General features: G+C 27.4%; 2 protein-coding genes across 5 annotated transcripts in view; one reads left to right on the forward strand and one right to left on the reverse strand.

Moving 5' to 3' along the window:
• LOC129975084 (UDP-N-acetylglucosamine transporter-like) overlaps positions 1-3,736 on the reverse strand; it is a 96,506-nt gene extending 92,770 nt beyond the window's left edge. For 2 of the 3 annotated variants that reach the window (XM_056087989.1, XM_056087988.1), the window contains exon 1: positions 3,683-3,725. In XM_056087989.1, coding sequence (XP_055943964.1) covers positions 3,683-3,709 — 27 coding nt within the window. In that variant the 5' untranslated portion in view covers positions 3,710-3,725. Of the gene's footprint in view, positions 1-3,650 lie in introns of all 3 variants that reach the window. The other variant, XM_056087991.1, reaches the window with a different exon arrangement.
• The window catches only part of LOC129975082 (uncharacterized), an 84,986-nt gene that overhangs the window by 30,342 nt on the left and 39,932 nt on the right, over positions 1-14,712 (forward strand). The window lies entirely within an intron of this gene.

Genomic DNA, 14,712 nt, shown 5'->3' on the forward strand with positions numbered 1-14,712 from the left:
TTTGAGTAATTTACTAAAATATTAAGCGTTAGTTAAACATTTCCTGCTGTTTATTTTACATTTTATTGTACATAAAATGATTTTTCAAAGTTGGAATGACTGTTTTCTTTTTTGCTATATCCGTTTTTAGCTTTTTTCGGATTATCCGCGATTTTTGTTATCCGCGGCGGCCGCGCCACCCAATTCCGTGGATAATCGGGAGTGTACTATACTTATATTTTTTTTAAAAGCATATAAATTCCCTTTCCCCCAAATCTGTAATGATATGAACAAATTTAAAAAATTTTTTTTAGTGATTTTGAATTTTTCTATAATATTTATTTTATATTCAAGTGCCATGCACTAAATTTTCATTTAAATTAACTTGGATACAATAAAAGTCAGTGTAATTACTGAAATATGTTTCATCCACGCCAAACGGTCATTGATAAATACCAAATAAGGAGGAGTGCATTGATCCTTGAGTATACAATATTTACTATTGATATTCGAAACGTAGTCATTGAGTTTTATGTTCCCAAAAAATTCATTCAAAGTGGTTTGCGCAAACGCACGCACGCACGCACGGATATTGAAAGTCTGCTTTTTATTCCAAAACAGTTTCAGCTCATTATAAATTCATCCCTTTATTTATCGCAGTTCCTAATACAAAGCCTTCCGACAAGCTAACGGTTTTCAAACAGAGAATAAACAACACAAAATCTTTCACAATAGTTCGTGAATCCTATTCGAATTGTGTGCTTTTATAAATGAAATGGAAATCTTATCAAAAGCTTAGCGTGATCCTCGGAAAATACCAAAAAACGAAACCGCAATTGAAGTGGACTTTTTTTAAGGGTTTAAAAAGTGCGATGAATAGCAAGCAACGGATCGTGTTTACGTGTGGACAATAACAAAAAAGGAAGGAGTGTATGCTCACTCATGCGGTTCTAGAGGATGTGGGGTGTAGTTGTGAGAGGAGCAATGTACGAGACACAGAGAATCATTTCTCGAAATAGAATCCGAAAAAAATCTAATGGTGGAAAAAGCAAATAACGATATTTTTTCTTTCTCTCGTTTTGTCATCTTTTGTGATCACGTGAGAAAACAAACGACTTTTTTAATAAATGTGACACATCCACATAGCAGCTCGATAAATAATAACGCAACTGCCAAAATCGTTTGCTGAAATTAAGTTCTGAACATCAATTCTTGTGCGATTAAATTCTTATCGATTTAAATTACTTTTCATTTTCAGAAGTTATCCAAAAAATAATAAATAATCAATACTAGATTAAAAAATTAATCTGTAAGATTATTTAAATGTATTTCTCAATTCAGCAAAAGTAGCGAGGAAAATGTAAATAAAAAATCGGATTCAGTATTGAGCAAGCAAATGTATAGAACAATGGTGAAACAGGAAATGCACGATTTCTTAACCCATATATATATATCTGAAAATTGTTTTTTTTTTCTTATTTACTTAATTAAATAATTTTATTTTTGAGATTGGGAACAAATTTGAAAATACATATTTTGGAATATAGCTATAATTACTAAACATCAAAGGATTATAACGCAAATATTTCAAATGAATTATTAAATTATAAGAAGTTGGTAGCTTAACAAATTAGAATTCATTAAATTATATTATACAAACTAAACATTTTTAAGCACATTTTGAATGAAAGGCCAAAAATTCACATAATAGTAGTTGCAACAAATAATTGCACCTAGTTGTGAAAAAAAAGCCTATTTTTTAAAATGAAATATTAATTTTAAATCAGAAAACAATCACCAAGAAACAAAAAGAACACATTATAATTTATTTTTTGCATAAAATTAAGTTCACTTTTCTTTTATGCTTTATAAAAAAACCTCCAGATGCTTTCAAACGAATAAATTTTAAGAACTTTTTATTTAATTTATTTCATGTTTATAAGGATGGAATTTTATAGTCAATTTTTTTTCTTATCTCAAGTTACACAAGAGAAAAGAAATTTTGCACAAGTGTGCAATCTAATTAGGGGTCATATACAAATCCTTTTTAAGAAACAATTTGAAAATGTAACACAAATTTGCATAATTTCAATTTGCAAACGATATCTTATTTTTCTCAAGTTTCGGAATTTAGATAATTATAAAATTGGTCTGACATATTGATTTTGAATGTTTCATAAGTCGATTAGTTTTAGTGGCGGAAGAGTGGATTGTTTTCGTTTCTTTAAAATATTATATTGCGAAGAAAATTTTACGAAATATGAGTGATAGGACCATATAAAATGTCAAATTTCTTAAGGTTTAAAAAATATATTTACTCACTCAAATAATATAGAATATAATTCTTCCCAACATTTAATGTCTTTTTAATTGAAGCTATGTACTATCTGTAGCGATTTAGAAATTAGCATTTAGGCCACGATAAGAGCAAAAATCACATATATTGCGTATATTAATGTAATTAATGGTTAATACACGTGATTATATCAATGTGATGCAATTTTGATTAGATACATGTGGTGTCGTTTGTTTGTAAAATTAAGAAATGATTTGATATTGATACGATTTCATTGTGTTTATAACTCAGAATTATAAATTTAAGACAAAGAAAAACAGAAAATAATTAAAGTGAAAAATATTTACTTCTAGTATAATGAAAGAAGATTAAATATAAGGATATACTAAAGTGAAAAAATTATTAAAAAAGAATTTTTTTAATTATTTTAAGTAAATTTATCTTTTTTATCGCTTTAGTTGATATAATTTTGTTGATAGACATTAAAATTCTTATAAAGCATTTTGTTTTTCAAACAGAATTCGACTGCTTCAAAATTGTTTATCTTTTAATAAGATTTTAAAGATACATCTCATATATATTATGACTTTTACGAAATTCTTTTATTATTTTTCGTAATTATTTTTCAACTTTTATTTGTTTCGCTCAGATCATAGTGACTTGGTTGTAGGTCTTGTTTTTAGTTTCCGAATCCATTTCCACTTAATATTCATCGTATATATAGGCCTGCTGGATATTCAATAAGTATTTAAGATCCAAATGACCTCTCACGGTTGTGGTTTCAAGCCTTGGAGAATGCAAATTTACATTGATGTTAAAACTACATACCAAATTTCATCTATCTCTCGAAGAGACAAATATAATTCCAAAAATATATTTTTCGGACTTGGGGAGATATGAGATGTAGAAATTCAGCAAAATCACTAACTCGAATTTTTTGACGTTTTTTTTCAATGATATATACTTTTTGTTGCTTCTTATACCAGAAAGTAAAAGTGCAAGGTCTGATGAAAACGTTAGCAATTTGCTATTATTTAACAAAATATTTGCGATTAAACCTATTAAATTCATTATTAAAGACATGTTCAATTTTTTAAAACAGATCTTTCAAGTAAAATTCTTATAATTGAAATAAATAAAAAAACTATGATCGTAAATCTTGGAGCAAAATAAATGAAATTTAATTCAAACTTCATTCCTATTAGGCTGAAATAGCTGTAATATATAATTAATGCAAAACTTTTACTACATTTTTCAAAAAAGGCAAAAGAAAATTAATCGATTTAGTGAAACATGGATGTAAATTGAAAGACTGATGAACTTGATATAAATATGTTGCTAATAGATTCTTTTTGAAAAAATTTGAAAAACATACCTTACAACAACTTCACTGGAATATCTACTTACTTCAGCATCTAACTCGTTAGAAATCATTCTTAGTTTACAGAGACGGAAATCGAGGCATCCAAAAATTCTAAATAGAGACAAGTTTCATAAATAATTATTATGCAAGCGACTGATTCATCTTTAAACAGCTGCCGAACTTTGGTAAAACATAATAAATACGATTCCAATTGGATGATGGTTTCTTCCGTGAGCACTCGTTTTCTGCCAACTGATCAACTTGCTTTAGTGATTGCATCAGCATTTTCATGGTAATGGCGATTATTTTTCAAATAAATTGTCATTTTGCAGATCATAATGCCTATTCATAAAATGAAAAAAAATGATTAATACCAGTTCAGTAGGCATTGTCTCATTTTTGTCTATTCAAATGAAAATAGATTTTTTTTTTCATATTAAATGATTTTTATATTTCTTATTTTTAAAAAAGATTGCAAAATGTATTGAATAATCTATAAAAAAATGAATATTTTATATTATTAATATACTATTTAATAATAGCTAGAATTTATTGAAATCTTAAAGAAAAATATTGAATGATTTTTAAGATTAAATTATCGGTTATTTGAAATAATTCTATGACATTTTTTTTATTCGGTTATCAAGTTTTAAAAAGGGAATTTTAACTTTGTGGCATCTCACACATTTTAAAATTGAACAATTAATTTTTTTATTGATTTTTTTTAAAAAATTCAGTGCTGTTTTCAACAAAAGTACTTTATTTCAATAATTATGTTAAAAACGGAAATGCGCTTATATGAAATACTTCCATTCATTTAGTTTCAGGATTATAGAAATGAAATTTCGGACCGATTTTTCAATCGCTTCTTAAAATACCAAAATTTATAAATTATATATATCTGCTGCCGAATTAAAATATAGTATTTTAATATTCTGAGAACGTAATTAATAGTGAATCGATTTATTTAATTTAATTTTGTTTTCATACTCTTTAGTAATAGTAATAAGAGTGATGAAAACAAATAGGCCTCAAGATTAAGAGGCAGAATATAAACAGTACACTCCTGTGTATCGAGCCTAATGTGGTTTAAAGGGTAGGTCGCATAATAAAAATGCCTGGCAGGCCAGAGTTGTATGAATTCATTTCTTTGCCCACCAGAAGATAAAGTTTTATACCAAAACTCATTGTTATAATATGTATTTTTTTCACTTCTTATTGAGTAATAAGCCCTCCATTTATCTAAAGCCATGTAGAATGTGAAAGTGGCCGTGGCCCAAGTGAAACATAGAAGTCGTTGCCAGTAATGTGTCGAGTTAAAAAAGTAAGCTCTATTTTATATATGTTTAAATACTGCACTGCATGTTTCAAGAATTTATTAAAGAAAAAATAAGTTAACGGATATAAACTGTTCACATTTAAACATAAATTCTGCAACGCCTTACTTAAATGCAGGAAACATAAACAAAACATTAACATAAATCTTAGGCCTAGTTCTTAAGAAAATTGACTCAAATAGATTTTATTTTTCACTAATAAATGATACACAGATATGAAAAAGTAGCCCTAAGATAAGAGTCAAAAATTAGAGTTTTTAGATTTTCAAAAATTAGGCCGGACAGTACAGAAGCCGAATAGTCGCGAACTTGATATTCGGGAGCATACTGTATATAAATTTCTCTTCTATGCACTGGTAAAAGCAACCTTAATTTTTTTTTTTAATTTGTCACTTTAAGTTCCAGAAATAATTAGAGTAAAGTTAAAATAAAGGATAAGATTTTTTTGTAAAATCTTATCGTATAAGAATATGATATTTATTTAAATGCACTTTATCTTCTTTTTATATTAAATTACATATTCTGATCATTTTTATTTCTATTTAAAGTGGGAAAAGTAAAAAGTTGTTAGTGAGAACGTTCGGTTTCTTTAATAATAATTCATAAAGAACGATTCCAAGTACTATATATTTTAATCATTAAATGACAAACTAAATATCTTTTAAATTTTTCAAACCTTTAATAAAAATTCGGACGTTTTTAAGCAATAAAATGAGTATTATTTTACAAGAAAAACTCTTCATTCCTAAAAACAGAAGTTTCACATTTATTTATTTATTATTCTTATTATTTGCTAATATACATTCTTTAAAATAAGAAAAAAAAGTCAAGCAGTTATTAAACAGGTTAACGAAATGAATTCATAGAAAATTTCTAAATTCAAAACAGCCTTAAAATAGAAATAATCTCGATCCGTTTATAAATTTTTTCCATTTGTGTTTTATTCGTTCAAATACCTTGAGAAAAATCCGTCATGTTCGAGCTAATAAAATAAGATTTAACTGACTTTCAATTTTTTTTGTCATTAAATTCTCTGTAATTTTTCCTTGCTATTTACCTTTCTTGTCTTTAATTCGACCGTAAACATAGCTCTTTTCCCGTAATATGGTAATTTTTTGATGACAGGCGATTCTGCTTGATGTTAATCCACTGATCGGGCACCCAAGCGAAAGAATTGTTCTTTTAAGTTACTAAATATACACTACCATTTAATTTTCTTTAGAGAAGCAAATGCCAATTAAAATAACATGACGGTTGATAATCACTAATAATATGTCAAGAATCTGCTAAACCTCACCGATAAAACTCTGGCGAAATATCCCTGTATAAAGCAAATCAGCTAAATGAATTTTAAAAGCCATGCAATGAAAGAAAAAAATTAACCGCAAAATATATTTTTTATACTATAATCTTTTTTCTGGCATGCGTTTCTTACTTTCAATTCTGAACACATTTTTCTTTTCTAAAAAAATAAAGAAAAAGGACCTGTTCGTGTTCTTTCAAAGAAAGTAAAAATAAAATAGTTTTAAATATTTTGAAAGAACATTTATCGTTTGCGGTTTCTTAGTATTAAACTAAATTTACAAATTCCTTAAATTATATTATTTCATTAAAAAAATTCTATATTATAATTTTTTGGAGTCTAATATTTGTGCCTTCCAACGTAAAATGGATTTTCATTTTTCTGAAAAAATTTTTTAAAAAAAAGGACATATGCTTATTCTTTAAAAAGAAGAAAAAAATAAATATTTTATGTAAAAAATAGAAGATAAATTAGAGCTTCTATTCTGAAGCATTGCTGAAGGCTAAAATTATTACAATCTTAAAAGCATTTTATTTTATGTGGTTTCATAAGACCATTTCCCCATAATTTTTAAATCCAGTTTGCAAATTCGTTAAATTATATCAAAACAATACAAAATGCGAGACATTTGTAATAAATTTGAAGCAAAAAATACGTAAGTTGGTCATACTTATATTAAAATTAAATACTTTTAATCCGTGAATCCAACTCTTTTTTTTTAATTAAGATCTATATTTTGAAAATAGACTGCAGAATCCAACAGATTACTGAGAGTTTAAATAGTAAAATCAATAGGAAAAAAAACCTATTTTTTCGAAATTTTAAAATATTAATCAAAATTAAAGAAATATTATTTGTAATAAAGTTGATATTGCGAAGAAAATACGCCACGTTTGCGAAAATAACATAAAATTTTTTGTTTCAGTTATGAAAAAAAAAAAAAAATGGTTTACAATTTTTTGAGTACACAGATATGGGGAAAAGATCATTATCAATGATTTGAAAAATATGATTTACTTTAATCATACAGATGTCGCTCAGTTGAATTCAATTGTAAACACGTGCAGGTGTAGAATGTTGTTTTGAGTAGCTATTATCTGTTTTCAAATTCAGAAACCTTCTATTCATGTACGTATTCTCCAATTTTTTTATTTAATCGAAATATGATGAAATAACAAATGAAAGAAGATATTGATTTTTTAATGAATAATATATAGAAATACTATGTTGTATCGAATTAAAGCAAAGTTGTGCAGTTACAAAACAAAACCAAAATTAACATCAGAAATATATAGCAAAAAAAAAAAAAAAAAATGGCGCGCTTAGCCTTATTTGGGTTAAGTTCTTTTTTTTTTACTACTTATTACTTCTCTGAGGGGTAGAAACGATGATTGTTCCGGTGCTTTGCAAGATAAGAAATAACTGAGGAAGGCAAAGGAGAACGAATCGAATTTCAAAATACTGTCTATATTCAAATATGGAACTCTTCCGTGCTTTTGCACATGCTACAGTTTCTTGATTTCACCAAAAAAGGATAGAAACGATCTTTTACTAAGTAACATATAGAAGTATAATATGTTTCAAATTGAAACGAAATAATTCGTTTTTTTTTTAATGGGAATTAGCATTGAAAAAGAAAGTTCTAAGAAGAAGTTTCCTAACATAGAATTCCATGAAGTGTTCTATTTGATGTTCATAACCGTTCTGTAGATTAAAATATACCAAAAAGAATGCGCGAACCTATCTGAAACGAATAGCTTACCCTAATTATGTTTATTCGATGATAAATTCGATCATCGTTGCGGTTCTTGATAAATAATTTGCATCTTTAAAGGCGCATCGGATGGACAAATTAACCTGAAATTATCTTTCGTGGGATTCATTATTGAGAATATTATATTTATATTCCGATGTAACATTCCGCATTCAGAGCAATGAGAAGATTTTTTTAGAGAGTTTGAAATCCCTGCTTAAATAATAATACTCTGTTTAGTTTAGTTATATTAGAGTCTCGTTTTTTTTAAGCAACAGACGAGCTACTTTGGGACGGACCTCTTAATTCTGAACTACAGACGAGTACAACACCTGAACTGCCTCTCCCTCTCCAAACTTCCACACCACACTAGAGGGAAGACATTTGGCACCGACGGATTTAAGGTGAACCAGGCCCGCTTACACGTCGGTTCTTCGGCGGAGGTGGGTCTCGAAAACGAGATCTTATCCCCAGGCCACTGCGGCCGTCTAATAATACTCGGGATTTGATAGCTAGAAAGTAAGCAACAAAAATCCAGCTTGGGGAGGGGCTTCTTCAAATAGTGCTTAACTGGCATATTCATGGCATCAAATACAGATTCTGTTCGAAAAAATTATATACCATATTAAGACTGGGGGGAAATTCTCCCTTCAACGTTCTGTTAGAATGCTTTTACAATATGGTAATTTCCACGTTTAATTTTGTATATATTTTGGATTTCTAAAAGTAGTTGAATGTGAAATTCTGTTTACAGAAATTAATTTGATGTAGTTCGTCGTTTCTTAGTTACTCTTTTACATAGGCAAAAATAAGAGGTGACAAACAATCTGGATTCTGTCGAAAACATGATGCAAATTAACAATATTAACAACAATATTTTTAATCATTTAAATTGTAAAGGACGAATTTGAACCTGATATATTTCATCCAAAATTTGGCGTACTATGGTTTGGATTTAATGTTCGTATTCTAAAACTGATTTCCGTAATGTGAGCTATTTATTAAATATTGTTTTCATAAACAGACAAACGAAGGATATTCAGAAGTTATTTTCTTTCCTAAATCAAAAATATCGAAAATAAAGAAACCTGACCATAGCAGATATAGCAAAGATATCTGAAACATGGAGATTTATCAAAATATTTCAGTAAGATATCAGCAGTGTAGTAAGTTAAATCACCTATTGTTTGCAAACGGATTCTAAACTTCCATGCTTTTGCGCATGCGTTAGGATGAGTTTAATTCGACAAAATAGGGGTGTGAGGAAAGATGAAAGGAGCATATGTTTATATTTAACAATCAAGTTAATTCCGGAAATAAGAGTTTTTCCTTAGAAATTTTCCCTTGAGAGATAAAATCATCGAAAAGCGGTTGTCTCAGGATACTGAAACGAACTGTATTTTAATATTTCAAATTTTGCCTGAAGTAGATAAAGCTTCTCTTTTAGTTTATCAATAACAAATATGACACATGTTTTATTCTTTATTTAAATTGATATATGGTCAAATGCTTATGCCAGACGTTAAAAAGAAATCGTTTATTTCATTTTTGATTCTAAAAAATTACATTTTATCCCCTATTTGAAATATGGAGATGGTGATGTTGCTTATTAAGTGACGATATTTTAAAGATTACAGCATCTCATTTTTATGCTTCGTATTGAAGACAGTAAAAATTTGAAACCTCTTATTTTTATAGTACATTTTTTAATAAAAATAACACAAGTACTGATAATTTTTTATATTATATAATCGAATAGGGTCGACTTAGTTATTTTCAAATTAATATATTACTCAATCAGAAAGAAGTAAAATATTTGTGTCATTCATTAGAAATATTTTGAATCATTTTTAATAAAATTAAATTGTTCGCTCTCGTGAAGATAATTTAAGTTCATATTAAAAAAATTGATTTAGAGAGTTTTATTTTAACATGAAATACTTTCAAATTGGCATCACTATCTTTAAATTTAAGTTGTGAAATTCGTTGTTCAAGGATGAAATGAAGTATTAATCAATGAATTTTTAGTTGGCTCTTCATCTACTAAATTTGATATGCAATAAATTCTTGCATAATAGAATATTTATAAGGATTTTTTTTAATTTAATTTAATTTTTAATTAAGTAAATAAATAATACAAAATAAAATATTATATTTTTAATTAAATAATATTTATGAAATAAATATTAATCAAAATTTTACCTTTCTTCTTCAATGGTTTCAATGTATATTAATGCACGAAAGCCATTTTATACCGTTTTAAATTTCAGACAATTAAATTTTAACCCTTTAAAGGGCCATTTTTTTCTAGTCATATTATGTTAAAATATTTTTAGGCTTGAAATTAGAATGAGAAAAGGGATTTATTTAGCTTATTAGATAAATTTAATTTGATTAATTAGTTAATATGGTTAATTAATAATTAAGTAACAAATCAAGACACATCATTTTGTGTGAAATAAAGAACTAAAGCATCTAAGTTTCTGTCTTTCTAAAAAAATTTGTCAGAATTTATGCCAAGCTGCATAAATTCATACAAAGATTGATAAATTTGGTGGGAAGCATACTTCCCACTGCCCTAGAAAGGGTTAAATGACAAAATTTTTATTTCCATGAAATTTTATATTTAATTTTAGGAAATATTTCATAACTATTTTTAAATAGAATTTAAAGCAATCGTGTTTGCTGTTGTAATAAAATTTAAATCAATTTTATTTCGTCAAAACTTTTATTCGCGTGTTCTTGCTAAAGATAAATTTTAAGTTAGCAGGATTGGTCTCCCGGAAATTTTCTCGTACATTCCCTAATAAATATTCGTGTGGATTAACCTCTTCGTATTGGAGAATTGGTTACGAAAGAGCCTATTATCGTGCAACCTTTGGCGATATTTTTGGTGATTAATCGCTGAAATGCGGTTAATATATTGTTATAAAAACGAATATGTATTTTGGCGTCTTTTGACGATTAAACTGCTTTTTTTTAGCTATTGCGTTTACATGTTTGTGAAAGTATAAACCGACAGATTGTCAACCCAATTATGAATCTAGTTTTAAATGCGAATCATATTTATATTGTAGATGCTAAATCTGTGCACCAAATTTCATCCATATAGCTTTATTCCTTTTGTAGTTTGCTGACGTAACTTCTTCATAATGGATTTGATGAAAATCCATAATTTTGTGCCAGAACCATGCATGAAATTTCATTCGCCTAACTGAAAAAGATTTTGAATTATCGTGTTTACAAACAAACATTAATTCCAAAAATCTATTTTTCGAACAAAATGAATTCTGAAATCGAGTAGATTCTCGATTTTAAATTTTTTGATACTTACCCTAATTTTTCTTTGTGTATTTGACATCCGAAAAAAAAATTGCAAAATAGTGTTTTTACTTTCGTTATTATCGTGATGATAATATTAGTTATTTGGTTTAAGTAGCTTTATTATAATAACATTTCATATTCTTTATCAACCTTTGCTTTAAAAATTTGCATTTAAAATTTAGAAATACAATTTGTAGCAATGCTTTTTTTATTGCAATGCAATTTTAACGAGTATCACTTTTGTATATATTCTTTCAGCCATTCAGTTTTGCAGCTGTTAATGATGTGACAATAAAATTCCTTGCAGTGAATATTAACTTCATATGGAATTTTGATTTTCCTTTTATTAACACTCTTAGGCTGATATCCCGTCTGAAATTAGGTGCAATAAAAACCTTTATGCACAAAATTTCATAATTTCATTATGAGAATCGTTATGGGGACAGAATATAATGGCTGATGCAATCAAGCCAGTTGGAGACAAGATATATGAAGCAAGCGTAAAATATCATCATTCGACGATATTTCGGATTAGAGTTTCGAAATTTGAATAGATTCTTCTTTTTTGCTATTTTCTTCGAAGAGGAAAAAATTTTACTGGTCAACTTATTTCATTTAAGAATAAAATATAAAACTTCGTGAATGCGAATTATAGATAATCAAAGGCTTGTAAAAAAAAATCTCGTTTAATAATTTTAGGTCTTAGAACCTAATATAGCAAATGAAGAAGATCGTAATTTCAAAAATATATTTTATTTCTTGATTTAATATTTTAATAAATTTACTGGCATCTCTTGCCGTTTACGTTGAAAGTGACACTTCTAAAAATGGGCCTTATTTATTTCATTTATACATTTTAATGTAATTTGACTTATTTCGTGTTTGCAGTGAAGAAATTTTGTATTCCCTTATTCATTCACTTTCTTGAATTTTGAAATTTTGTACATTTGCATATTTTTGATGCCATTACATTATTTTAATATCTTAATTTTATTTTCATTTAGTTATATTAACTTTTTGTTTTGTAGTAACATAAGAACCATTTTGAGGTTGATTTAACAATTTTGAGCTGCGAACAGAAGATGAGAATGACATCTGAGTCGGAACCTCCTTTTCAAATTTCTGCACCATACATACCCATGGCGTCAGATGTCGAGCAAATTGAGCCGATCGATCATTAATAGAATTGTGGTTTGAACCTAAAATCCTGAGCTGTTTTCAGTTAATCTATTCGAGAAATTGAATATTAATTATGTACCAGTGGCGCCATCTGATAATAGAAAATTTGTAAAATAATTGACTGCACAATTCCATATTGTATGTGATTATGAATTATACATTTTAAAACTAAAAAGTTAAAAAAATGCAATAAAAAATTCTGTTACTTAATATATTGATAAAAGTATGTTTTTATAATTGCTATTACTAATTTTTTTTCTTTAAATTCGGTTAATATTTGTTTTTGTTTCATTCATTTTGTTAATAATAATTATGATGACCTTTTTTGGATTACTTAAAAATTCGTAAAACACACATTAGGTATCTTTGTTGCCAATCATTTTTACTTTTCCATAAAATTTCGTGCTTAAAGTAAAAGAAAAAAATATATATATTATTTTCATTGATATAAAGTAAAGGCCAAGGAAAACAGACGATATTCGTTTTGATCCTAAAACTTCTGGAAAATTTATTTATTATTTTTTCACTTTGTGGCTTATTACGCGGATATAAAATGGTTCCCAAACAATTTTAATCGTTCGTCTAGAATTTTTTAACCTTTTATACAGCAAAACACGCTTATCGTTGTTCGATTTCTTTTCCTTTTATAGATTTCCTGTTGCTATCATTGTCTTTTATCGATTCTTTTCGAAAATATGTTTTTATTTCATTTTAAAGGAAAGCTTTCGCTACGCTTTATTACTATTTACTTATCCTTTTATTTGCTTGTTTTAAACATTACGTCCAATTTTATGTTGTATCACATTATTAAACTTTTTTTTATTTTTTCTGAACAATCATGAATTCTAATAACGTATGAATATTACATACCTACGAATTATTATTAAAATTTTGAATATAGTGAAGCAAAGCATATAATGTGGACATTTAGTTGCATTAGAAATCTGATTAGTTACTGTTCTCTGAAAAACAAATAAAACAAAAAGAATAGTCTTCCCAAAACTTTCTCGTACATTCCTTAACCCTTTAAAGGGCACAAGCCGTTTTTTTTTTTTTTTTTTTTTTTTTTTTTCAAAATTTACATTTTACTCTATAATTAGAGAAAAGAAGCTCATTTATGACCAAAAATTTTTTTTTAAATTTTGTTGTTGTGCTTGTTGCTTATAACAGGAGTGGTAACATATTAACCACCGCCCAATGACATTTTACTGACTTATTCAAGAGGAAAAATATGAAATACAAATAATTTCACAAATAAATATGCATTTTTCTAAAACTATTTATTATTAGTTATTTCAAAATTTAAAATATATTTATTACTCATGAAATAAGTGGTAGAAAAACCAAATACAATGTAAATTACCAAATGCATTATTTTTAATTATTCTAGTGAAACAACATAAAACAAGAAGCTGCACACAATGGAACATTACAAGCTGAACATGACACTTTTGTCTGTTTCTGGTTAGTTTTGTGCTACAATGTTTGCAAGATATTTTAAGGCGGTGTTAAGTATCTTACCATCGTCTTAAAAAAAGTTATTAAAAGTGGTATCTCTCTTCGGCTCCAATAAAAATTGTGTACCTCAGATAAGGCCTTGGACTCTTTGAGAGTTCAGAATTTTATTTCTAAAATCCCACAAATGGGATTTTTGTGCTTAGTCTCAATGGGAAGTAAACCAGGTATACATTTTAAGTATGTTTCGGTCATTTGAAGCCAACATTTGACACAGAACAAAAAATTTTAATCACAAAGTCCCAGACTAAATTTTATTTATCAAAGTCCTTTGCGTTTTAAATGATACCATTTAAATGAGTGCGAATGTATGGACCGACAGACAGTCAACTTTTTGAAGGATTTAATTCAAAATTTCATACAAACTTGAGAAGATATATCTGTGAGTTTTATTTATGTAAGTTTATACAGTTATCTATTCATTTGCACTGGAATAATTAGACAAACAGTCTTCCTCTGAATGGATTTCGTTAAAAATTATATAGAAATCTATGCATCTGAGGCTGACAAAATTTTATATCTCATGATGAAAACGTTTTTAGGTTCTATTTCATAAACAGATATAAATCCAAAAATGTTTTTTTTAAATTATTATTTGGAGAAGTCTGAAACAGAGAGATTCGTCAAAACTGTTGAGATTTGCAGAAACAAACGATTGTCTAA

The sequence above is a fragment of the Argiope bruennichi genome, chromosome 7, assembly GCF_947563725.1.
Source record: "Argiope bruennichi chromosome 7, qqArgBrue1.1, whole genome shotgun sequence".
Classification (NCBI taxonomy): domain Eukaryota; kingdom Metazoa; phylum Arthropoda; class Arachnida; order Araneae; family Araneidae; genus Argiope; species Argiope bruennichi.